The sequence below is a fragment of the Prionailurus bengalensis genome, chromosome A1 (genome assembly GCF_016509475.1).
Source record: "Prionailurus bengalensis isolate Pbe53 chromosome A1, Fcat_Pben_1.1_paternal_pri, whole genome shotgun sequence".
NCBI classification, from domain to species: Eukaryota; Metazoa; Chordata; class Mammalia; order Carnivora; family Felidae; genus Prionailurus; species Prionailurus bengalensis.
The window spans coordinates 95,604,135-95,630,868 of NC_057343.1; the positions used below are offsets into that span (position 1 = coordinate 95,604,135).

Below are 26,734 nucleotides of genomic sequence, written 5' to 3' on the forward strand. Positions count from 1 at the left end.
TGCCAGGTTTTGGAGAGACAAAGGTGAAGGAGGCACAAACCCTGCGATCCAGTTAAGGGAGAGGGCAGGTGCTCACATGTGAGCATCCAAAGTGTTTGGAAGCATCAAGAGATACACTGCTTCTGCTTCAGCCTAGGAAGTAGCGTTTAAGGCAGGCCTTAAGGATGTGGAGGATGGCAGCTGAAGCAGCAGTAAGAACCAATGCACAGAGGGAAGGAAGTGAAAGCTGTGTTCGTAATGGTCGATAGTCGAACTCCCATCTAGTCACTCATGCTATAGACACCAGCCACTTGGCTATCATCCTCTCACTTGCTTCTGGACTTTCACATAGTCTCTTCCCTCTGTCCGGAATATCCCTGCTCACCTCCCACTCCTCTGACCCTCTCCTTTAGGCCTCGGCTTAAAGGAGGAAGCCTTCTCCAACTTCTTCCAACTGGGTTAGCTCTTTCCTAAGTTCCCCAGAGACCTTAACTTCTCTCTCTTAACTCATCACCTTTACATTACTGTACGTTTGTTCTTCTCTAGGAGGGAGATATACCCCTAAATTCCCAGGCGTAAAGGTGCTCAGTAAATATCTGTTAAATAGTGAATGAATGCATGAGTACTTGTAGAGGCAACAGAAGAGTGAGAGCTGATCACCATTTGGAAGCAGGCTGTGAAAAGCCTTGAATGACTGAAAAAGACATGGTGGACAAGCCAGTTTTGGAAGGAAAGTCTTGGTTAATTTACCTGCAATTCTAAGGGTTGTCTTGCCTGAGAAAGCTGACTTCCAGCTTACTCTGCTCGACGTTGACTCCATTATTCGAAAAAACTACTGGCTTCAGAGTCAACAGCTTTGCCTCAGAAGTACAGGTAGTCCGCCTGAGTTTACTATAACTTTTTAAAATTAAAACTTGTTCTCCACTATACTTATCCTATAGAAGCATCCTATAGAAGCTGGGAGATGTCTGTTCTATCAAAGCATGCAACAAGACACACAAACGAAAGTACACAAAATCACTGCACCTGTTGAGCTAAATACCAAGGAGGAGCCCTCCCCATCCCCACCAATTACCTTGCTAAGTATAGGAGCCCCTGGCAGCTAGGACCTTGAAATGGTTAAGTGCGTGCTTTCCCCTCTCACCCCTGTTCACTGGACTGCCTGTTTCGGAGCTGCTGTGATATGATGGATGTGTCTGTCTCCATAGTGAAGTGATTAATAGGCATCTGTGTAAAGCAGACCCGATGACCACAAAGACAACAAAGCCTCTCTGTGTCCTTTAGAGACATATGCAAAGGCAAAAAGGAGAATGGACATTTCCTTCGCTGCGGAGCCAGAGAGAGTTTCGTGTTGGGTCTGAGAGCTAACAAAGATGGCAAAACACCAAGAAAATCCCCCGGAGTAGGATCCCCTAAAAATAAACCCTTGATTTTCCTTTATAGTAAGACAAGCCTGCAATTTCCTTGAAATCCTCATAACAACTTGGGTGAATGGAATCTAACAACCCAATTTTTCTTGTTTGAAAATCTTATTGCAACAGAATGCCAGGCTGACAGTCCTACAAGGCACTATGAATGAATGAACCAATCATAGGCCAGGCATCATGGATGCTAACCACAGAGGACAGGCTGTAATCCCTGTTAAGGAGAGAAGAAAACAAATAGGGGAAAAACCCTCACTGGAGACAATTTATCCTCAAAGCCATGCCCCACCCGATGGAGATGACCATACTGAAAACGCAGTGGGAACTCTCTGTGGTTATCTCGGCAGGAAGGAGCCTTCTTCTTGTCTTGGGGCATAACGTGATCCAGATGGCTTAAGAATAAACTGAACCGTCAGCAGCCTTGGAAATGGGCTCAGAGTTTATAACTCAAACTTTCCTTTTCCTTTTTATTTTCCTTTTTTTTTTTTTTTTTTCCTGGCAGGCTGAAGATTAGGTACTAGGAGGCGCCATGGTCTTCAAGATGTATGAAATTAATGACTGATCATGCCAAAGTAGAGGCAGCTTCCTGGCTGCTTAATATCCTCAGTTCAGAAGCTGTTTTAAAACTCACATGTTGAAATAGTGCTTACTGTGGTTGTCTGTGGGTGAATCTACTTCCAGTTCTCTCACCTTTCAAATTGATGCATTTTTAAAATTGTTGTTGTGATGCCATCACAGGTAGAAAAGGGAGAACAAGCATGAAGTTCGTTCTATTTCACATTTTTTAGAGGAGAAATAGCTTCATTTTCCCTTGTGTCAGTGGAAACTTTGGCATCTCTGATCCTTCTCTGCTGTACCCTTTTAGACATGGCACCACCAATGGGAATGCTACCTCCGTAGCATGGATTGAAGTCTAGATTGGGAGTCATGATGAGATAACTTAAAAGCCATATCCTGAAATGTGGGTCAGTGTTTTCACGTGTTAGAACTATCACTGTCTTTGTAAAGGTGATGATCATTTCAGATGGGCAAAGTTTTAGCAAAATTTACATGGTTTATTTTCATTTTTTTATAAAGCTTTTCTTTCTAATTAGACTGGAAACCGAGTGTCTAAGGAGTTTCTCCTGAAACCAGACAAAACATTTCTATTTTCCGACTTTCTAATCCCATCTTCTTCCTTTGCTCTCTCACAAGGCATCAAAACCACAAAATGGGGAAGTGGATCTCCCACTAAAATTTCACTAATACTGTGAAATTCAGGTGATTCTTTGGATTATTTTCAGCGCTTTGATTTTTTTTCTCCCCGATTAAAGACGACACAAATAGGAGGAAACAAGGCTGTTTGAATACTAAAGCTGCCAACTTAAACTTGCTGGAGATGTCAGTCTTGGGATCTGGATTATGAATGAGGCTGGGTGTTACTGGTGAAGAACATGAACTGGTCAAGAACATGAACATAACGACCTGGGCTTAAGTCTTGGCTTTAGAACTAACGAACTTTGTGATCTTGGACAAGTCACTTAGTCTCTCTGAGCATTAGTGGTGTTGGCTAGCAGATGGGTATCATTGGAAGGATTTAATAGATTAAACGAATGAACGCATGTAAAGCACTTGGCATTGTGCAGGACATTTGTTAATGGTCAATGTACTGTAATGGAAGTGTTTCTAGAATTTCGGACAGGTTACCTGCCTTGTACAGGGTCCAAGGTAGACTGTTTTAATATGACACTTTGGTAGGGTTTGATTGTGTCAGCCAAGAGTAGAAAAGTCAAGATTAAAAAAAAAAAAAAACAAAAACGGGACGCCTGGGTGGCTCAGTCGGTTAGGCGTCCGACTTCAGCTCAGGTCATGATCTCTCAGTTCGTGGGTTCGAGCCCCACATCGGGCTCTGTGCTGACAGCTCAGAGCCTGGAGCCTGCTTCCGATTCTGTCTCCCTCTCTGCCTCTCCCTCACTCATGCTTTGTCTCTCTCTTTCAAACATAACATATACGTTAAAAAATTAAAAATAAAAATATAAAACAAAATATTAGAGAAGGACCTTAAGTAGGATAACACATAACAATTTGGAAAGTGTCCCAAATCAGTGTTGCTCGATACCAGCATCACCTGGAACTTGTTAAACATACAAATCCCCGGGTCCTACCCAGACTTTCTGAATCAGAACCTCTGGCATTGGGGCTCAGAAATTTGTGTTTTAACAAGGCCTCCAGATGATTCTTATTTTCACTAAAACTTGAGCAACACTGCCCTGCGTGACACGAATGGTATGCCAGAAAACGAACGTTTAGTTTTAAAGTCCAGCCTCATGGACTACTGAGGCAATGCATTGCCAGACTTTCAACATGATTTCTAAAATAAATAAATAAATGTGGTGCTCCGTGGTCAAAGTATGAGGCTTTCGTGGGTCTCGGGTATGACCGTTCTTTACTGCGGTTACCGTATTCTGACAAAGAATACGAAATTGACGTGATTTTGTTAGACAAACAAATCCCTCACACTTTCCCTTGGTACCTGACAGAAGCTTGACATATGGCCGAAAACACAGCAGCGCTGCTGTAAGAGAACCAGCCCAATTTGCTAGAGCAGAGAGCTTTTGGAAAAATGCCTGTTGTCTCTTTATCTGCCCCAGCATGAAGACACAGAGGGGAATTTCTGAGGCTCCCCATCTCTGTCACAGAGGCCATCAGGTAGTGGTTGGTACTACAGAGCCCAGATATGTCCTAGATTGGGTAGGCCCAGTCAGAACTGAGTCCCAGGGCCAGAGGAGGCAGGTCCTCTGGGGAGCTCACCTCCGTTGGAGGCCTGCAGTCTTAGGTCACCTTGCACCGACTCCACTCAAACAATGCATCGCCACCAAGCAACCTTAGATAGTGGTGGTTCAGGGCGTCTTTCCTCCTACTTTTGCATGATCAGGCGAGAATAAGCAGCTCAGGAAAATTCTCTTATATTTCTGGATTGAAGGAGGGACCGGAGCTCATTCCCCAAACCAAGGTCCTGCTTTATAATATTAAAAATGCTTAGCACAACAGTGTACTCAGCAGAGCTTAGTGCCTACAGATCTGCTGAGTTGAACTGAATCTGCAAATCCATAGAATTATATAAGACATTTTAAGTTACATTAAATTTCTGCTGTGTGCTTTTTAAATCATGCAATGTAAGACCCATCAGCACTTAGGGTATATTTATTGCCTTAACAAATGTCAGATGATTGTGTCCAGTGTTATCTATTATTTATGAATAACAAGAGCCTGCAGGACTGGAAACGATAAGCTTTAATATGTCCAAAAGGTTAGGCATAATGCAGATTGCTGCCCTATAAATTTCTTGACACTATTTTCCCTCCTAATAAAGCACTGTCAATGGTGACTATACCAAACTTCCATTATTTCTATACAGTTCATGACTGCCTCTGCCTTCGGTGAAGAAATGTAATTGCAGAAACATATTTAAAAAGAATGCATCCTTTTAAAAATTATGAAGTTTAACAAATAAGTGGAGTGGGAAATTCCTATTATCCCATTAAAAATGAATCTGTTCACAAAGACGGTTCCCAGGCCGTAGGCTTACAAGAGCTTAAGAAACATTAATTAAAGATGACAAACCTCCGCACTGCCTGTAATTAGCTTTCTGACACCGATTAAGATCCCGTCTACTGTGCGCTCGGTATGTTTGAGGATAGCCCACCTAATTTTCAGTAGTGTACTGGAGGGCCTTTCTGTCATTCAAGGTGCTGGGAGACTTACATGTGCTGCAGCTTGTGTGGCTCCGTGCAGGCCGGCAACGCAGCCCAAACGCTTTGCAGGCCTCTTGACCTGTCCCTCGCACCGCCTGTGTCTCCCTGGGCCCGGTGCGCAAATACAGCTTTTCCGGCCTCTTTCTCTTTATGGTAAGGACGTGAGTTATGCATTCTGAGCAATGCTTGCAGCTTTTGGGGCCGTTCTCATGTCCAATGTCAAGAAAGAGAAGCTGTCTTCAGGAAATTTCCCACTTTCCACTCTTTTGCCCTTACTGGGCCACTTTGTCTATGGAGCAGTGAGGTTTGCAAAGTGAAACTTGGAACAAGCATTTTTTTTGGGGGGTGGGTGGGTCTGTTTTACTTTTAAACTCTGGGACACGAGGCTATCAGTAAGTTTTGAGATAAAGCTAATATTATGTTTCCATTATTACACGTGATCCAAAATACAGATGGACTCTTTACCATTTTATTGTTAGGACAAAACAAATTTTAGATGAACACCATGCAGTTGAACCAGTTAAAGAGCAAATTTTTAACGACTCCAGATGTTCAGTTAATAAGATCATGCCTAACTTAGTCCCTGTAGTCCTTGAAAGTTCCATTAAGCTGTCAGAAAACTTTGCCATTGTGCGTGTTTTTGTGCAAAAGATAGGAGAGAATGGAAAAAGATTGAGGGGAAAGGGTGGGGGCAAGATGAATTCGTGTCAAGGGTGATGTGGCTTGAAAAGTGGCTACAGATTAAAGGTAAGAAGCACCTCTAGGACGTGAATTGGTTTTTTAAATGCCCTAAGGTTTAAGTTGCTGATTTTAGAAGAAAAAATTCAAGTCTCCAGAATCATAATTTAAGCCCTTCATTTTTTTGAGACAATGGATGTTAGGTTAAAAAAAAAAGTTTTAGTTGGGATCTCTAGAAAAGGAGAATTCAAATATTGGCGTGCAGGCAGGGAGATGAAACACCTTTCTACATGGCTGACATTTAACTTTTTTTTTCTTCTTCTACCCTTTCCACAATAATCTCATCAAGACCTTAGATAAATTCAGCAAGTTGTCAGGAGGATACAGAATTAATTAGATCAAATCTCCGTCCCTGCCTACACTGCTGCAAGTACAATTCGAGCCTTCCACACGGGCTTCCCAGTCCTTGCCCTCCTCCCCAGCACATGCTACATGGAAACTTCCACATCACCTGTGGGGAAGCCCAGTGCCTGACCCTCTTACTATACTGCTTTCCTCAGTTATTCAAAGGAAAGCCAGAGACTACAAATTGACTCCTTTTCTGGTAGGTGATGGAGAAGTATTAAATATAGTGAAAATAAATGGTGGCTCCTGAATTATCATTCTTTCTCAGGTCCCCCCCTTTCCCCCTCACAGTTTCAAAGTCTGATCTGGGTGAAAACTCTGTGCCATGTGCAACCAAGTTTTTCATGAAAGAGGCAGAGAAGCCCAGATTTGGAGTTCAGCTTGCTGGGGGCTTTACCTAGGATAGAGCTCTTTGCTTGGCAAGAAACATCTACGAGGTAAATGCCAATGATGTGTAGAAATAGACATGTTAGATCCAAAACGAATGCAAAATTCCAATTCCCAAAGTTACTGTGTATGTGTAACTAATAACCCAATACTGTTGAGTGATCTCTTTATTATTTGTCTGTCGTCCTCTTGATCTCTACCTTTCCCTCCCTCCCACCCTCCTTTCATCCCTTTTCCCCACTCATCCTTCTTCCTCCCCCAACGTTGCCTGTAGCTAGAGCCCAACCCCCTTAGCATGACTTTTAAGGCTCCAGACCACCATTTCAATGTCTGGTCCCATTCTGGACTCTGTAGACTCTCTCACTTTGGTCACAGCACATCACTTGTCTCTTTATCATTCATTACACTCTCTACTTGCCTAACTTCATGTCCTGGTCATGTCACTTACTGAACTTGAACTGTCCTTCTTCTCCCTTTTATCCTTTAATACTTTACAAGGCCTTTCTCTAGCCCCGAACTTGGATCTGAGTTATGTCTCTCTTAATCCACTCTCAGAACTCTACTGGCCCCTCTTTCCTTTACCTCTCTTACTCTCAGACTTCACTTTTGCCCCACTGGCTAGCCAGGAGGTCACCTGCATGTGCCCCCCTGAAAAACTATAGTCTCCTTGAGTTGAGGACATACGTCGAATTCAGATCAGTATCCAATGTAACACTCATTTTATAGATAGCACCATTAGCTGAATGTCTGTTGAACGTATGAAGAAAGAAATTAAGGTTTTTGGTTTGCCTTTCTTTGAGACTGGAGCTGTTGTCACCATTATTAAACATATTTTCTGGTGCTTTCTGAATTCCAGTTAATTTCCTCTAACGCCATGGAAATGGAAAACAAAAGCAGCCATATAATTAAAAAAAATACATATGGTTAACATCAGCTGTTATAGTTGATAAAAACCTGAGGTTCAATAGAATTAGAAAGAATCAATAGTTTTGGGGCTCTTGGGTGGCTTAGTTGGTTAAGCATCTGACTTCGGTTCAGGTCATGATCTCACAGTTCATGAGTTCGAGCCCTGCATGGGGCTCTGTGCTGACAGCTCGGAGCCTGGAACCTGCTTTGGATTCTGTGTCTCCCTCTCTCTCTGCCCCTCCCCCACTTGTACTCTGTCTATCAAAAATAAATAAACTTAAAAAAATTTTTTTTAAATACAGAGAAGCATATAAATAATAATAATAATAAAATAATAGTTTTAACTATGCCCCTGTTTAGGAACAGTTTGTTTTCTGAGCCTTTCTCAGTTAAAAGTAGCATTTGAAAGCCTGTTTTCCAGTGATAATCTTTTAATTTTAAATCTATCACATTTCAAACATGTATGTAACTTCTGGTGATAATTCTCTGAAATTATATCTAATAATATTTTTCACAGAATGAAAATTTTAATTTCTCTTATAAAGGTTATTCTAGGTTTTCTAAGAGTTAGAGGATAGTTGTAATCTAGAGATTAGATATATATTCATTGAAGTCAAATTATCAGCGGTCTCTTTGAATAGGATAGCCAGGTAGTATACAGAATATCTCGTTAAATTTCAACTTCAGCTAAACAATAACGTTTTAGTATAAGAATGTCTCAGGCAATCCATGGGACATAATTACAGTAAAAATCATTGGCTTATCTGAAATTGAACTAGGAATTCTGTATTTTATCTAGTAACCCTACTCAGTCACTGCTAAATAATGTCCCACAAACATTCTTTAGACCCATCTCCACCTTGGAGATTACAATAGTTGAACAGAGAGTAATAAAAATGATACTAAACCTTTATGGGGTGGGTATAGTGCCATTTACAAATTGAAATACTAATGGACTGAATTTCAAGAATTGTATCTTGTTTTTTCATCATCAGCAGCAATAGCAACTCAGAGACGTGTTATGAACTTTGAAGGCTAGCTTTCCTGTAACATTCAAAAACAGACGTAAGTGAACTTGAATTCAGAATGGTTGTTGGAACGACGGTGGGCAGTTTCCTGTCTGCGTCATGTCCCTGGGCTGTGAGCATGCCCGTTCCCACCGGTGCAGTCAGTCATGGAGTGTGGGGTGGGAGCTGGACCCTCTTGCCCCTGCCTGCTCGCTCGTAGGCTTCCCCATCAGACTGAGCCCTTTTCTCTGAATTCTCAGAGACTGCCCTCCCGTCACATTTAAAAATGACTGTGGTACTATAGGTTTTGCTAATAAAAGCTATGCAAATTACCACAGGCTAGGTCTTTTTGAAATAAAGCTCAAGCTGTTCAAAAAAGCCTGACTTGGGCAGCATTTCCTCAAACCTTAGAATATGAATCCTGTACCAAACATACCTCACTCCCCGCCCCCCCATCCCCTGCCCCCTTCCTGTCAAGTGGCAGGTTGAAGGGAAGGGCTAAAGAAAAGGGGCTGAGAAACCTTTATCAAGGGCTAAGTTCCTTGACATCAGCCAAGCTGTCTTCAGTTGTCTGATATTTTCTTCTAAAGCCTGCCATGCACACTTTTGCCTTGCTCACACAGGCAGTGGTGATCGGAGAGGCTTTCTGGATGCACTTTGGGGTGTGTGTGTGTGTGTGTGTGTGTGTGCGCACGCTTTGTCTGGCAGTCCACTGGTTCTTGGATGGGAACCGTGTCTATCTCTCGTGTAGCCTCTCACTCCTTACTGGCGTCCAACACTGTGCTATGGAGCCAGTAATAAATTTTGCTTGAGACGCCTCAGAAAACATTTTTGTTATGGTAATGTTACTGAGGAAATGGCGGAGAAAATCTGGCCCAAGTTGAGGAGTCAGGCAAAGAAGAGAAGCTTGTTTTTCTTCCTTTACTGTTGTCATCAGTGATACTTTTCCCCATATGTAAGATCACCTACATAAGACTTGATAGGAGCCAAGAAATAACTTACCCCATTGAGAGAACTGGGGCCCTTGAAATTCCCCAATCCATTAGATTTGAAGCATTGGAGGTTGTTAAAACGCAAGGGCACTCAAGGCCAGGCTGTGGTATCTACAATACTCACCCCAAACTGGATTTCTCAACTTGTTAATGAGGAAGGCCTACCTCTGAGGGGTTGAGAGTCAGAATAGGTAGAGTTTGAATGAGAGCACAGGGAAAAAAGGGTCAAGGGTAGGTTATTGCCAGGTCAGGGGAACACACTGTATCACGCACGGGTCCTTTCCAATTCAGAAAAGGAGACTGGCAGCAGAAATGCCGAAGCTCAGCTCTCTCTAGGCCACAACTTGGGGAATAACTCACTGCAAGCATCACTCGGGCGCTCACTGCTGGTCTAAAGTCTCACCAGACGCTTAACAAGGCTAGAATGAGTGATTTCCTTTTAGTCTAAATCCATTTTGCTCTAAACAACTACTTGGCCAAACTTCTCATCCCCACTCAGAGAGCTCAGTAGTTGGAAGCGCACCGGATCCTATCATTGCAGCACTCAGAGCCCAGCCATCGGCAGCGTGGTGGTTCTACATCTTGTCCTTCCAAAGGCAGAAGCGAGTTTAATCCTCACCGGGCTCCTATAATTGCCCCGGGCCAGAGTTACCCAGAGCTTAGTCAGGCAACTACAGTACCACAATTTCAGTGATTCCAGTGAGACTCACCGACCATACTCTTTGCTTAGTATTTTTATATCCCTACACTTCCTGCGTTCGTGTTTACTTAGTATTTTATTTAAATTACCTTTAAAATAGATTTCAGATAGAAACTTTATATCATTATCACAAATGGGAAAAAAAAAGCACGTCACTTTTCATAGATAGGAAGTAACCATAAAAAAGTAATTAAAAGCAAAACAGTGTTAATTCCAGCTAGCTACAGCTGCCTGGCGAAGCCCCTAGCCGAAAGCCTGTTTTTTCTTGTCAAAGCAGGAGAGTAGCACGTTAAGGGAGTTGTTAATGATAGAGCCTCAAACAGACTTCTTCCTCAACCTAACCCAGAAGACTGAAAGAGAAACAAAAAGGGTGTGATGTGACCTTCTTCCACAGGATTCAGTACTCTCAATGCCAGGATCACCAGAGGCACCTAAATCATCTCTTGTAAGGTGCCACATGTCCTACTTGGGGGGGGGGGGGCTACTGCTGTAGGTGACCCTGCGTTGGAGGAATTGTTGATAAACTCTGTGATTTTAGAAAATTCTATTCAGGGGGGCGCCTGGGTGGCTCAGTCGGTTAGGCGTCCGACTTCAGTTCAGGTCACGGTCTTGCAGTTCGTGAGTTAGAGCCTCGCGTCGGGCTCTGTGCTAACAGCTCAGAACCAGGAGCCTGCTTTGGATTCTGTGTCTCCGCCCCCCCCTCCCCCTCCCCTGCTCATGCTCTCTCTCTCTCTCTGTCTCTCAAAAATAAATAAATGTTAAAAAAATTTTTTTAAAAAGAAAAAAAAATTCTATTCAGGATTGTTAGGAAGGGTGGGCAATATACTCCTCATCATACTTTACGTATCTTACTGTAATATTATTTCCCCAAGTAAAATTGCTCACACAGATAGCTTGTACATTGATTAAAACATACTCAGCATCTACTGTATGTTTTAGTTTAAATTATTCATTTGATCTCGAATTTAAATTCTATTTCTACCTCTTTTTCTTGTCTGCAGTGAGTGTATCCTCTTAACTAAATGTAATTGGTGACATCTCACTTTAAAGGTATCCCGAAATATATAAGCATACGACAGTGCTGGCATTTCCACCCAAATGGGAACATCTCTGTATAGATTGACCATTTTATCTGTTTTCTGACAGCTCACAAGAACTCTCGCAAGTCTGAAGTAGGGGATTTCCTTCTGTTCTGATTTATTCTTGGGACCTAACACCAGTGGTCAGCATTTACATATTATATTGACGCTACGCAGCTTTCTTGGCAGATCGGTCATGGCTAATTCCCTCACGTATCTTCCAGTCTTCTTGGAAATAAGGTTTTATAGTATTATTACTATTGGTCAGAAACAAGAGGCACAAGAGTGGCTATTAATTTTCAGTATTGCCTAACCTAAAAAAGAAAGCTCTTATTTCTTTTGCTGTGGAAAGGGAGGTGGGGGGAGACAAGCCAGATCTAAAAATAAAGTGGATTTTCTTTCTTATTCATATGTAATTAGAGCCCCTTTGTAACTACTCATTACCACCTCAATGGTTATAAGATGAATAAATAATATATATTTTTAAATGTGGCAAAACCAAGAAAGAAGTAGCCAGGGCTGCATCCAATTTATCAACTTGGTGATTAAAGGGCTGGCTCTAGCGGCTCCAGACATCTAGGGACCCAGAGATAAAACAGTGCAGTTGGCTGTGTTTTTACTAATGAATCTAGGGCTTGAAAGATATCAGGCAATTTTAAAGAAAAGCAGTAAGGACAAGAGACGTTAGACAAGGCCAGTAGGGTAATGAAGGGCAAGGCCAGTTACTGAGAGAGAAAATTACTTCATTTTCTGTGATAATGCTTCTCTGAGCCTCACAGGCCTCTTCTCACGCTTTGTTAGTATGCCTGTATGTGTACATACAGCCTCAGAATGTTACTTACAGTGTAGAAGGAAAGAGCCTTGGAACATTCCACAGAAGGGCAGAGAGAGGGCTTGGGTCTATTATTTTGAAAGGGGGAGGCTGAGAACAATGGTAGCAGAAGGGGGTTAGATTGCAAGGTGAGGATTGGTGCTTTGACAGAATGTGAGGGACGCACAGGATTAAATCAGGACGAAAGACACAGCGAGGAAAAGAAAGAAAACAGCAAGCAAACATACTCTGGAAATGCAGCATCTTTTGGAGGATGAGGTGGGGCAGAGCGGGACCAGCCCAGTGATGTTCACCATGTCTGGCAGAGCAGAGCTGTGGGCTCCTTTGCTCACTGGCCTTTATTCAGCCAGAATAAAAAAGGCATGGGACACTTGACTCCTTAGCTAGCTGGTGAGTGGGACACATTTTCTGCTTAGCGGGGAAATGTGTGATATTTTAGAAACAATTCCAGAGTATATTTAGCTCCTAAAGCTGGGGCACACAAATGTCACATTCCCATGAGACAATTGATCCAGTGAAGGAGCACCTGCCAGAGGCCCTCGCAAAACCCAGGAAACCCTCGCATCCCAGGAGATGCTGCACACACGGATGTGACATCATTAAGGCACCCACATCAGGGAATGAGAAGAAGCGAGGAGATCACAGATTGGGCCAAGCTAAGGGACGTCATAATGAGTCAGAAAAGAAACTGGACTTTTCCAACAGAGGAACGCCATCACCAAGTCCAACCACACAGTGCTTGGCAAAACAGAACAGAAGTTTGAAATAAATCGTGAACATTAAAACAGAAAAACAATTCAGAGCAAAATGGAAATTAAAATCATAAAAATCATGGTAAAAGGAACATTAAGCTACATTAAAAAAAATTTTTTTCTGCATAACAACCCGTTGTCATTGCCCCATCAAATACATAATCAATTGTCAAAAACCAAACTCGAATTTGACAGGGCAAGGCAAGGAGTTAATAGCACAAGAACAGTGATCATGTTAAACACCCATGCAATCACCTCTGCCACCATTGTCTGACAATTTGTAGACTGCTTCCAGCTTTGTCAATATTCATAATAAGACCCAAGAGAATGAACAATGCCGAATTTTAAAATGATCTGTCAAAGTGTTAATTGGACTCTTTGATAACCTCCATCCCTTGGGGGAGTTAACGATTGGAGAAGATTCATGCCACCCGTCTCAGTGAAGTGAAGAGGAAATGATTGTAACCAACAGCTAGATATTTGGCTGACATATTTAATGCTTTACTGGAAAGGCCGTTTGGTTTTTCAGAAAGTTGGCAGTGGGCAAACACGAAGCAATTTTACAGAGCCGTCTCTTCTTGAGAACTCGGCCAAGACTCCCACATCTGCGATCTGGAGCCACACATAACAAATAATGGCACATGCTAGGGCTCGTGGCCTGATGTGATAGTTCTGTGCCACCACTGAGGAGCCTCGCGCTTTCTAGGGAACGGTAAAGGGAGGGATGCCTCCAACTTCAAGAGGCTGCTGAGACAGAAGCTGCTGTTTTTAAGATTTGGGGCAGGGAATATGAAAAGTTCTAGAAGAATAATCAAAGTGATTATGGGAACGTGCTTGAGCACAAATTAAAAGGGCTACAATCTTCACTTTTTAGCACGTAGAGCAGCAGAGTGTATGGCACTCTCATGACATGAGTTGCAAAAAAGAGGGTGAAAATTGAGCATGTGAAGTCTGCCTGGAAAATATCATCTAAAAGTCAAGATGGAAATACGTATAGAGAAAACCCTGAGGGAGGACATGACAGACGGTCTTCCAAAGGGTCACCATGGCTGGTCCGTCCTTGAGACTCAAACCCTTGCTTGGATGAAACCCTTGAAAACATATAGAAGTGAACAATTCTGAATGAGGGGAAACAGCTCGCAACATAACTGGGCTTTTCAGTCTCTGATTTACAAGACTGCTTTTTGGACAAGTAAAGGCCTCTTTGGTTGCAGCTGCAGCTAAAGTAGGATGTGTTACCAGAAGCAGCCACTGGCGAGAAAAGAAGAGGACATTTCCTGTCTCTAGTTGAGCAAAGAAAGCAGGGGAGAATTTAGGACAGTTCACAGTAGAGTCCCTTTCATTGAGTGCAGCTTCCTTTCCATTTTAAATGCATAGCAATTCTGCTTGATTAAATAACATATTTTTGTCTTAGCTGTTGTCCTCAAAGGGCAATTACAGTACATTGCAGGACCGCGGCTCTATTCAAATTCAGCACCACGTGCGAGTGAGAGATGCCACCAGCCAGAAAAGGCTCTGCCCTGCTATTTCTCCACTCACCCATTAAAACGGGCCTTTACTTTGATGACACGCACACGCTGGGGCCGGCCCTGCATTCCATCCAGTTAGGGAATGGGAGAAGAGGACCCAGCGTTGAGGTCTGAGCTCAGAGGAGCCGGGGTGGGGGGAGGATCTGCACTGGGCCAAGCTGCTCCCCTTTGGGATGGAGGAAGCTCAGAAGGATGTGTTATTTGTTTTGTGTGGTTTCTCCTCGCTGGGGGTATAATTTAGGATCGAGCCTGGTGCAGAGAGGTGTTTTTTGAGGAAGCTTGGGAGCATCGTGTGCTGGGGGTGCCTGAGATGCTGCTGTGGCTCAGCTGGAAGCAGTTACACAGCCCTCCTCACTTTTCCCTCCCTCTCCCCACCGAGGAAGAGGCATTTCCAAGGCCTTACCCTTCTGGTCTTGGTGATTACGGGAAGACACCGCCCCCAAAGAGTCTGTGCTGTCGGGTGAGTGCAGCAGGTCCTTCCAGTCCAGCTTTCCCGCCCTAGACTCATACCCCTCTTGAGCCGCTGCATCCGACGTGGTGGTGCTGGGCAAGAGGGAACTGGAGTGCCCTGTTTTCATCATAAATACAGTTAGGGAGAACATCAGCGGAGACCCCCACATTCCCTCGGCACAGAGGCCAAGAGCGGGACACCCGAGCCGGCAGTAAGCCTGAAAGGAGACGGCCTGAGAAAGAACAGGCTTGAGGGGTTGGGGCTCAGCAGGAGACCCCCCGCCCTGGCTGTTAGAGGATGAAGGGCCAGATCCTATCTGGGCTGCTCTCTGGGTGAGCCTGGGAGACTCCCTCAATCTCTCTGGGCCTTCGTTTTCCTCGTGCGCCAAGTGGGCATGTTGCTTCCCTCCCGGCGTTGGGAGGATAGAAGCAACATGGTGGTGAAAGCACCCAGCAGTGTCCAACACACAGAACACGCTCAAGAAGTCCTAGTGTCCGGCTTCGGTCTTCCCTCAGCACTGGTCAAGGCGGGACGGGTCTGCTCTGGGGGGTCACCATGTGTGACTGGCGGGGCAGGTGCATGGTAGTGTTACAAACAGTGCCGCTGTCCTGAGCCTTTCTCACAGAGGGTGTGTCTGGTTTTCAGCTTCGACTCGGCCTCATAAACTTCCTATTTCTGAGAGAAGTGCCCGCCTGCCTCCACCACGGGTTCCCTGGGATGGCAGCGTCAGCCGCCCCTTGTTGCTCTGGCTGTGCCTTTTGTGTGTCATTCCAGCAAAGCCAGTTTCGCAGTCTCATGACTCCTACCTCGTAAAGGTTGTTCTTGAGGCCACACTGACTGACGTGATTCAGATTAGAAAGGGAGAGCTTTTGGGGATCCAGAGTAGCCTACCACAGGAAAACATCAGAAAAAGAATGGCCAGGTTGGGAGTTAGGGCCGACACTCCGGATTTTTCCTGTGAACACATTCCTCTGCTTTCCTCCCATCATGCCACAAGGCTAAATACAAGTGGCACCAGGTGCTCTGGTATAAACTGTTACGATGATTTCAAGAAGCCCCACTACCTATTCTCTCTCGGAGAAAGAAAACTTTACCTCTCTGTGATTTCCGAGTAGAGTCTATGAAACTGTCTTACCTACAGCAGCCTCTCGAACAATGTTTAAAAAGATATCAAGGCAACTACTGCGAATTTGTAACCGGTGCCTCTGGTAGAAGGTAGGGTGGATTCACAAGTGGTTCCAGCCTTGGGCTGCGATCACCACGTATGTGTTCAATAAAATACTGGTGACCAGAAAGAAAGATTAGAATGAGCAATACTCTGCATTCTTCTGTTTTACAGTTAGCATGGGAAGTTGGATTCCCAGGAGACTTTAATACTGCACGCGACAGGCAACATTTTGTTCGAAAGATGGCGGGGAAGAAGCAGGGAAGCTAGGTGGCTCACCTAAGCTATATTGATTTCTCTGGAAGCACCACCCTTAAATGCCACCACAGAACTTGAGTAACATTTAAGAAACCGCTTTCTATGTAGAGTTTGTTTGGCTTCTGCACAGCCTCAGACATCAGCTTTGTTGCACAAAGTCTGGTTTATATCCAACTGTTAAGAACATGTTCATTTCAAACTCAGGAATGCCTGCACCTAGACTTTATTTTTTTAATTTTTATTTTTTTACATTTCTGGGTTTTGCTTCTCATCTCAGTGCTGATAAGAGAACAGAGAGGTAGGGAAATTAACCTGGACTTGGAAATACAGAATTTCTTTTATTTCTTTTTCGTTTATACTGAGGTCTAAAATGTAGCCTCCGTTTTCTACTCTTGAATTCTGCACCGCTCTAACAAAATGTATGGCCAGCCTAAGAGAGCATTCAGCACCCAGCATAAGCAAACAATGAGACATTGCTTTGTAGGGAGTTAGAAAGGCGGGAAGGAAAAAAAAAAAACAAACAAACCCTTTTCTCCAAGTAGTAGGAATTTCTGTTACCTGAATTGATATGCATTTTGAGTACTTTCAATTTAACTGTGTTCAAGGGGCAATTTTATGGTAATGCCCTAAGTATGGTTTAGGGAGAACATTTCTTAATACGGTAATCTAGGGGAAATATATGCCTAAGGGACACATTCTCCGTCGAAAGATTTCCTGGACCATATGCTGCAAATACATGGAAAACTCATTGGTAATGGAAAGCTATGGCTATGAGAGGAAATTAATGTGGACCAGATGGTAGTTAGGTAGGAAAATGCTTTACACAAATGTGAGAAATCAGCTCCTTCCTATGGCTGAAGCGTTAGTCTAATACCCACCACATCCCCATTTTCTATATGTAAATCTAGAGAAACCATGCATCCGATATACTCAAAATTAAAAAAAAAAAGTCGAGCAGCATGAGGTTTGTATTCTTTGGAACTTATGTGTGAGGACAGGTAACACGTGCCACTGGTGAATCAGAGTCAAAGAAATTCTCAAAAGTTTTAGGACTGCCTTGTAAAAGCATCATTAAACAGCAGTCCTTAGTTTGAAATCAAAGAGGTGTATTAGTATTGCTACTTCTCTAAACTTAAACACGTTAAAAGGAAATCACTTATCTTCCTTTTTAACGTCTGACACTACAGGCTATATAATTTTTTGTGCATTCATTAAGGGTCTCTGCAACCAAAATCATGCTACAAAAATAGGCAGTCATTTGTAGATACGGTATTACAAGTCAGTAGGTTTGGAACCTATAATTTTGTCCTGTTAATCCACTGTGAAAGGTCATATTTTAACCAGTGGACCTTATGACATCTTCTTCTTCTTCTTTTTTTTTTTGAAGTAAGCTCTCCACCCAGTGTTGGGCTCGAACTCACGACCCTGAGGATCCAGAGTTGCACGCTCTACTGACTGTGCCAGCCAGGTGCCCCTGATATATTATTCTTATAATATATAATAAAATAGATAGATTTTAGAAGTTAACTTTAATATGCATCATATTGTTTCTCTATATCTACAAGTCTTTGTGATTCCAGAGGTTAGAGACCCTTCAAACTACTATAACTTATTAACAATGACTGCAGCCAATTAGACACAAAACAAGAGACATTAAATCAATACAAGAAAGGGAGAAAGAAGGAAAATAGTCAGGGTCCAATTCACTAAAAAGGGGGTTCTCACATATGTAACTGGTGTTGCACAGAACTTTTGCCAAGCGGAGAGTTTGCATGGTTTATTGTAATGACTCCTTTTTCTGGGTTAGGCAGTTCGAGTTTTGTGGCTCTCTTTATGAACCTGCACTCAGCCCCTGAACATTTTATGGGGACATGCAAAGGACACAGCTGGAAACAGTGGGTGTATTTTGGACTTTGTGGTTGGCTTCCTAGTCTATATCCATGCAGATAAATAATAGTAATTTGGTCCTTCCTTTTTAAAAAACAATTTTTTTTAATGTTTATTTTTGAGAGAGAGGGAGTGAGAGAGACAGTGACAGTGTGAGCAGGCAAGGGGCAGAGAGAGAGAGAGGGAGACACAGAATCTGAAGCAGGCTCCAGGCTCTGAGCTGTCAGCACAGAGCCCGACACGGGGCTCGAATTAGCGAACCACAAAATCGTGACCTGAGCCAAAGTTGGACGCTTAACTGACTGAGCCACCCAGCGCCCCATTGGTCCCTCCTTTGATGGGAGAAATACAGTGTCTAGTCCAGTGCCTGGCACCACAGAAGGGACTCAACACATATTTGCTGAGTGGATTAAATCTATTCTAGGTTTTCTAACGGCAAAGTAAGCATTTCTTACAATAGTTTGTGAAAAGAAAGTCTCTGTGTTTTCTTTCCTAAGTACTGTCTGGATGAGTTCTCATTTTGGCGGTCAATCATCTAACCACTTAACACTGGATGGAATTAGCCTAAAATGGACCGGATCATTAAGGAAAAGTCCAGCTCTTCTTTAGTTTCATCACAGAAATCACTGATCAAGAGCTGAGGACGAAGGGGCCTCATGTGTTAATATGGAGGAATTAGTAAATTCCTTTCCTTTTGTAAAGGAAATAAGAGAGAAGCATAGATTGGAGAGTGATTTTTGTTCACAAAAAGCATCCCATGGTTTGATTATTCTTTCTTATATGAGAAATTACCTGGGAGTTAAAATTGGTCTTTGTCCAGTTGATGAATGCTAGGGAGGTTGCTGGTCCAATTAGACTTAAGACCTGGATTTCTCAATATCTGATAAAGATGATTCAATTACAGGAAGTGATTGCAGAGTATGATATTGGAGGAGAGTAGATGCTAAGTGGGTTCTCTTGTTGACGGGCGAGCTAAGCTAGATGACATCTGCCTCCTGAGAAATTTTTCTTCGTCGCTGGTCTTCAGTATACTGGCTTGAGTCACAGATGAGAGAAGGCTAAAGGTGGATGAATTCTGTGGACTCATCTGCTCCCCACTGCCTCCCTCCACCAGGAGAACAGGAAGGAGAAACCAGGCATTGTTTTCCATAACTGCACAGCTAGCTCATTTAGGACCACACGGTCTTTAGTACTTTCAAAGAGGCTTTTTATTTACGTCAATTAGACACAGAGAGGAAGAGTGGACGTAGCGCTATTAAACACGTTTGTTTATTTTGAACTATTTCTTCAGATTCTAAACCTGCCTTGCTCTCTTTTCTTTCCCTGTTTCCCCCTTCCTTTATTACCTCTACAAACACCATCCTAGAACTGTAATTGTTACAGATTTTTAACACAAAAACTATAAAATGTGCATCTGTGAAACTCTTAGGTCCCCATTATAATGCAAAGCTTATTAAATCTACCATCACACGTGTTTTTCATATTATATTGCAAAAACACACGGGGGTGCCTGGGTGGCTTAGTCGGTTAGGCCTCCAACTTTTGCTTTCAGCTCGGGTCATGATCTTGAGGTTCGTTAGATTGAGCCCCACATAGGGCTCTGCGCTGACACAACAGAACCTGCTGGGGATTCTCTCTCCCTCTCTCTGCCTCTCTCTCCTCCACTCACGCTCGGTCTTTTTTTCTCAAAATAAATAAACATTAAAAAACACACGAATGGTTTATCCTCGCAAACATTAGGGAGAATTCTGAGAATGGCAGTGGTGCACTTCTAAAGTTGTCTTCTAAAGAACTCAGAATGTTTTATTTATGGACTTCATGGCTTTGTTTAATACAGTGTGTATTTCAGAGTGGAAACAACGGGAGGAATCCTGTTTGCACATCATTCCCCCCACACCACTCCTCCCTATATACATTCTGAAGAACTGTCACTGAAAATATGTCTAAATAGTCATACTCTTTGTGAACTTAAATTTCGATGGCTAATTTCCATGTGATATTGGAAAGGTTTGCCTAGTAAGGGCTGGTGTCTGCATGATGTCTAGATTTTTCCCCTGCAGAGGTTACTGCCCTGAAAGTCAGCATTTTAGGGAATGGTATTCTTACCAGTCAAGAGCTACAGCCTATTAGTTACAAGTACTGTTCTTTTATCTTGGATAAATTTGTGTCCAAAAGCAATTACTTCTCCCTCAAGAACTCATTAAACATATTCACCGAATTCCCTAAGGTTGGCAAATTTCACGTTATGTGGATTAAAAATGTAGGAACCAGTCTCATACGTCAGTTGTCTCTCATAGAGTGATTTTTGAAGCACTGTGAAATTAAGAAATAATTTTAGTGAATTGGGGCCCTGAAGTAACAAAGAATCTGGTCCGTGATGTTTAGGGATGAAAACTATAAACTATCACAGGATGAGTGGCTTAAAATTACAAAAAAAAAAAAAATCTATAAACTGACCATATACTGTGTTGTAAGACATTTCATGATCTGGAAGAGGAGTTGAAATGTCTATAAAAAAATAATGAGGATAAAAAATTAATTAAAAAAGAAACCTAAGGTTTGAAAATACTCAAGAGGATTAGTGGAAGAGGATTTCCCACATAGATTTCCATCGATATTAAATCATGAGTAATATCTTCCTTACCATTCAGGGCCACGAAGGAATCTGGAAGACAAAAGGGAGGAGAAGGTTACTTAATGTGTAACACTGTGCTTAGTGTGACTTACATCATAAGTAGGAATGAGCTTATATAGAATTATGCTAACATATGATCTCCACTACTAAGTAAATGCTTTTTAATTTCTGCTTGTAATACAAGACGCTTCGTACTGGGTCCGATTTCATACCCTCCTCTCTCTTTCCCGAGTGAGTTTCCTCAGAGTCACTGCCTTTGTTTTCAAGACTCAAAGAAAAAGCAAGAGTTTGTAGAAACAATGGGAACTGCCATTCTATGTGCTTTACTCTGTACAGGGGGGGTGTGTATGTGGGCGAAATAAGTGACACTCGGACCACACTTGCAAAACAGTTTTCTTTATATTCTCTCTCATTTCATCCTCTCGACCATGCTGTAAGGAACTGTCCAGTATCACAGTGTTCTGAATTCATCATAGGTTTTCATTGGGAAATTAAAAACAAAAATAAAAATACTCATATACACATATAGGCAACGCACACATGTGCATGTGTCTGGGTCTTATCGCTGGCTCATTTAGCTTGCTTGCTACCCAGACTCTGACACCAACTCTTCATGATTCCCCCATTTCCCTTTACAATCCTGTTTAAGAGTCACCGTGCACCAGTTATCTGAACCCTCTGCGTGCCTCTGTGTGAATAGATGTGTCTCATAGAAGCAGGTCATGCTCCAGCAGGAGCACAAAGAACAGAGAAGCCACTAGGAAAGGCAGCAGAAGGTCAAGTGTACCTCCTGCCCTAAGCCGGCACCCTAAATGTTGCACCGGTAATAGAGTTCAAGGTTAGGAAGCACACGAAAACACGGAGGCTTGAACACTGAGATTGAAGAGTAAATCGCTGGCTTGGGGCCTGAGGATCTCCCCCGTGTTAGATACAGAGGCTTCCGTAGGTTCCTTGGCCCGAACACACACATGCAGTGTGAGCCCTACTGGTGTTGTGGACACGTGATAGAGACAGTTAACAACCATTTTCACATTTCTCACGTGTTTAGTTATTCAGTTCCCGTTGACTCTCTTATTTTCTACAGATGCCCATACCACCAGATCCTAAAAATATGAAGCAAATTATTCACTGAAGTCAGCTAATTTAAGTTCGCTCACATAGACACATGCACAAACCGAAACTTGTTTCCCTGAAAATGGAGCCATGAGGCACCAATGTGATTGTGATCCACTGATCAAACCTCAAACTGTCTCACTGCACACAAGTAACACAGATCTTTTGGTGATGCCACTGTCTCCCGTGTTGATTTCTGAACTCAGGAAATTCTGTGTTTGAAGACATTAGAAGAAGCTTTTGCCAATATTGAATATTTGGAAACAAAATAAATACAGCAAAACATTTGGAGATGAGGATGCCCATAGCTCTCTTTGGTTATAGTGGATCTCCAAAAAAAGATACGGTAGAAAGTTGAATGGTACCTTAGAGTCAGAAATTTCAGTACTTATGGCTCAAAGATTTAAAACACTGCAAACTAAGTATTTTCTAAGAGAATGGCATTCTTCTCTAAATTAGCATGAATAAACATTTTCAGGAGAATACCCATACTAATCAGATCGCAGGACAACTGGGCAGACATTTGACCAGGACCTTTTATACTAAGTTCCAACTAAAATGTTACCATTTAATAATTTTGGAAATGAACTTGGGGCTAAGCATAAAAGGTTAATTCCTATAAAAAGGTTATTTTGAGTCACCCTTTACTTGAGTGGGTTCTTTCTGAAAATTTTCTTTACTGCAAATGGTAATAGACATAAATCTCATTAGAAAAATAATTACTTTTGTTAGTCGATAAGTTCAAGAAGAACAAAACACTCCCATTCAATTAAAAAGCTAGAGTATAGCAATCAATCTTTTTATTATTTAGTTAAAAATTACGGGGTAGAAACACGTTTTTTGAAACTAGTTTTTTAATGGAAATGTTGATCTAACTTACTGCTCTGCTATAATTACTATCCTGTAGAGTGAATTTGTTCCACAGCACTGTAACCGTAGAATAGGTGCCAGCATTTGTAGCAACGACATCGACAACACTGGCTTCATAACACGCTGTTTCCTTGATTTGATGTGTAGAAGATGATTTCTGTTACTTATGCATATTTTAGTGCCAGCCGCACTAGGGCCACATGTGGGGTGATGTTTCTAGGCCGTCCGATAAAAGGATCTTTGCACCAAGATGTGCGTGGATAAAAAGCTTTACTTACTGTGACAGTCTCCCAGGCCATCTGTGTTGCCACGTTCTATGTCCTGTTCAAAAGTCAGTCTTAAAAAAAAAAAAGAGAGAGAAAGAAACAAATTCAACATCATGAGTCGTTACTCCAGAATGAGTCTGAAGTTTCACTAAAGAAACCAACACAGTTTGATAACTTGAGCAGCAGGTGCAGAAACAAGAAGTAGATAACAGCTTGAAAATTTGTCTCCGAAGTTTACAGAAATGAGTCTTCTGTGACTCTCCATGGTTTGAGCAGTTAATTCTGATATTATTCAGGGAGTTAATTAGTTTGCAGATTATTTATATCCTTCTTTTACAGATAGAGCATCTCTTAAGCATTTAAAAAGTTTAAATGTCAACATAACTCTATAAGTGATACAGAAGTCTCTAAATTAAAAAAAAGAAAAGGTCTTTTGCTCTGTACTTTTTGTTTGACCCCAGCACTGCCTTCCTAGACCTTTATTTTCTTGCCCAGAAATAACCTATATGAGAAAGTGTTCAAAGGAACAATTGGCTGGTGGGTACGGAGCTCCCTTGAGGGGATGGGACATTGTGGTACATTTGGCTGAGACCACCTGAGACTCTGTGGCCCTGTGACTCTGGAGTATTGCCCTCATGCTGACTTTTCTTTCAAGTCTCCTTGGTCCCCGTCGGGCTGAAGGAGCTTTATAACAAGACCAATCTTAATATATATATTTTGATTTTTAAAACAAGCACATTGGAATCATCCATGGGAGAACTGTCCTTTTGGGGGAGAACTCTGTACCACCTCTCACGACGTAATTGAAACTCTGTTTTGCAGCTGCCTTTAGAGTTTATTTTATGGACCATATAGGAAAAGTATCTTGAAAGTCACACCTTGATCTAATAATACACCATGTTTGTTTTCCAGTGTTTTTTTTTTCTATGTTAAAAATCAAATTCATATTCAAAGGATAAGGATTTTCAGTGGTAGTGAAAGCCAGTATTCGTTAGTCCCTGAAGACCACTCTTCAAGGAGAGTTCCACCATGTTTTAAGCAATGAAATATATATGTAAATCCTTAAGGGAACAATTTTGGCATTCACATATTGACTTAAAAGTGATATTTTTAAAAGTTTGTTTTGAGAGAGAGAGAGAGAGAGAATGCACACGTGAGCAGGGGAGAGGCAGAGAGAGAGGTAGAGAGAGAATCCCAAGTAGGCTACATGCCCGTCCTGGAGCCCGACCTGGGGGCTCGATCTCATGAACCGTGAGATCGTAATCTGAGCTGAAATCAAGAGTCAGAGGCTTGACTGACTAAGCCACCCAGGTTAAAAAATACATATATATTTTAATATTTATTTATTTTTGAGAGAAAGAGAAAGATAGAGCGTGAGCAGGGGAGGGGCAGAGAAAGAGGGAGACCCAGAGTCTGAAGCAGGCTCCAGGCTCCAAGCTGTCAGCATAGAACCTGACACAGGGCTCAAACCCACGAACCATGAAATCATGACCTGAGCCGAAGTCGGACGACCAACAACTGAGCCACCTAGGCGCCCTGACTTAAAAATGATTTTTAAAAGTCAGTCTTACTACCTTTGGTCACACCTTGAATGTAGAAAGGAGATAGGTCATTTGTTAGCTTCCCCTCCTGTGCTTTGAGATCTTTTCTCCTTCATTTCGAGGGTCCCCATGAAAAGATACAAAGCTCTAGTATGTCAATATTGCTACTTGTGGAGCTGATATAGTGATACATAGTGAGTCGACCCTTCACATTAGTCAGATTTCCAAGTCAGACTTCACAATTATCATTGGCTCTGCTTGTGGGAATACTTTCCCTCAAATTTTGCCTGTGGCGGTCATCAGATGTGCCCTCCTGTCTGTCTAGCTATTCTGAGATAGGAGAAGAGGTCCAGAGTGCCATGAAGACCTGGGGAATGTGACGGAATGGCTAAGACAGAACTGTCCTGCCGTATGGCACCTTCCTTGAGTTGCCATAACTTGTCAAAAGATGTGCACTGGATTTCACATCCACTAAAATAATGAAAAGAAACCTTTTAACTAATGCCATTCAAGCCCTTAAAGTTAAGGTAACAATTTTAAGCACCCAAATCACAGGTGCGATAGGTTGGCCCGATCTAGCTGATCTGTTGGAGAGCTGCCAAGAATTGATTGGCTCCTTAACGAGTAATAGGGTCAACTGTTCCTCAGTGCAAGAGAATGGTTTATTGGATGCATATGCCATACTTGCAGTACAAATGCGTCGCTTAACAAATGCTCCGTGAGTTCTTCTCGGCCCTGCATGGTCAATTAGAGGAGTCACTTTTGCTGTGGCTGGGCAAACCGCAGCACTAATCTAATTGGTACCCTCCTGCTCCTTTTCTCTGCTGCTCTTATGCTGCAGTGATCAAGGCATGCAGCTTCTTGTCCCGCTCTCCAGGGAATACTTAGAAGCCCACAGTGTTTCGTTTCTCTGTGTTTTTAATCAGTCTGAGGATGGGTGATTAATCAATCGGAAATCTGTCACATGTGATGGCGGGGTGTTGCATGAAATGGGGAGAGGCAGGAGGACCGCCAGCAGCCCCACTGATGAGGTCTGTGCACAGAAGGCTGAATGGCAGCGGCGTGCGAGAGCACAGTCAATCGTACATCTAGAACGCACCGCGGCTGGGGGCCACTTTACGCTTTTCCACACCTCTGGTTCCTTACCTGCTGCTGGGTGACAGATGGGCACAGGAACCTCCTTCCTTTACCCACCCACAGTATGGGTCTCTGGAGGCGATACAGGTTCTGCAGGAAAAAGATGACCATGAGCTACCCCGGACTCCCCTCTAAGCACCGTGCCCTCTCATGGTCGGGGAGGCAAAATACATACTTTTTACACTTCCCGTGTCGTTCACAGCGGCCCAGGGGAAGCTTTATCACACAGGTGGAGAATGCAACGTACAGAGAGCTGCTGGCTTTGTCTAGTTGCATGCCCATAATCCTCTTGTCCTCTACCCCATCGTAGCTGCACCTGATTTTATAAGGCAGGATCATGAGTCAGTTCTCTTTTTCTGGCCACCCTGCCTCCCGGCCCACAAGGTGATCCCTTAATCTGATCTCACTGAAGGTGAAACAGATCCTAAAGATGCCCCCCTCCCTGGCCCTGTGTGGTGTGTCTCTATATAAACGCACATTTATTGGTAAAGAGAAAAATAATGCTTTTTTCCCCCCCGAACAATACTAAAAGCCTCCTAAAGGCTTAGACAACTGAAGTCTGCTTTTCTCAGATTTTCCTTTGAATGAAAAGGATCACAGTGACAAAGAATGACTAAGAAAGAGCCCAACAGTCTACGTACTTTTCAGGGTTGTAAACGCTCATCTCCTCCAGGAAAAGGCTGTCATTTAGGAAACCACTGTTTCCTATCCTGGCCAAGAACTTCAAGATGATCCCCTTCTCTGATCCCAGGAAAACCACAGTGTGATTCTGATAGGGCCCAGCAGCACTGTCCACTGCAATTTTGGTCAGGCGGTATCTAAGATGACAGGATCACAGTTTTTATCTTTGTTGGTCTGTCATTCAGGGGTCCCCTTTTCCACTTCAAACAGTTGTGACTTCGCTTTCTAGTAATGACCTCAAGAAAAATGTATGCATATAGATAATGTTCTCAAGCTGTTCTGGTCCTTTATTTCCATATGTGGAGCATTAGTGTGGCTCCAAGGGG

General features: G+C 42.7%; 1 protein-coding gene across 3 annotated transcripts in view; it reads right to left on the minus strand.

The window, feature by feature from the left end:
- SEMA6A (semaphorin 6A) overlaps nt 1-26,734 on the minus strand; it is a 135,281-nt gene that overhangs the window by 8,184 nt on the left and 100,363 nt on the right. The window contains exons 13-19 of one of the 3 annotated variants that reach the window (XM_043572056.1): nt 26,369-26,545; nt 25,903-26,043; nt 25,737-25,817; nt 23,062-23,120; nt 20,810-20,830; nt 20,623-20,673; nt 14,808-14,972 (exon numbers count right to left, since the gene is read on the minus strand). In XM_043572056.1, the coding sequence (XP_043427991.1) occupies nt 14,808-14,972; nt 20,623-20,673; nt 20,810-20,830; nt 23,062-23,120; nt 25,737-25,817; nt 25,903-26,043; nt 26,369-26,545 (695 nt within the window). The remainder of the gene's footprint in view (nt 1-14,807; nt 14,973-20,622; nt 20,674-20,809; nt 20,831-23,061; nt 23,121-25,736; nt 25,818-25,902; nt 26,044-26,368; nt 26,546-26,734) is intronic. The other 2 variants (XM_043572231.1, XM_043572317.1) reach the window with 2 other exon arrangements.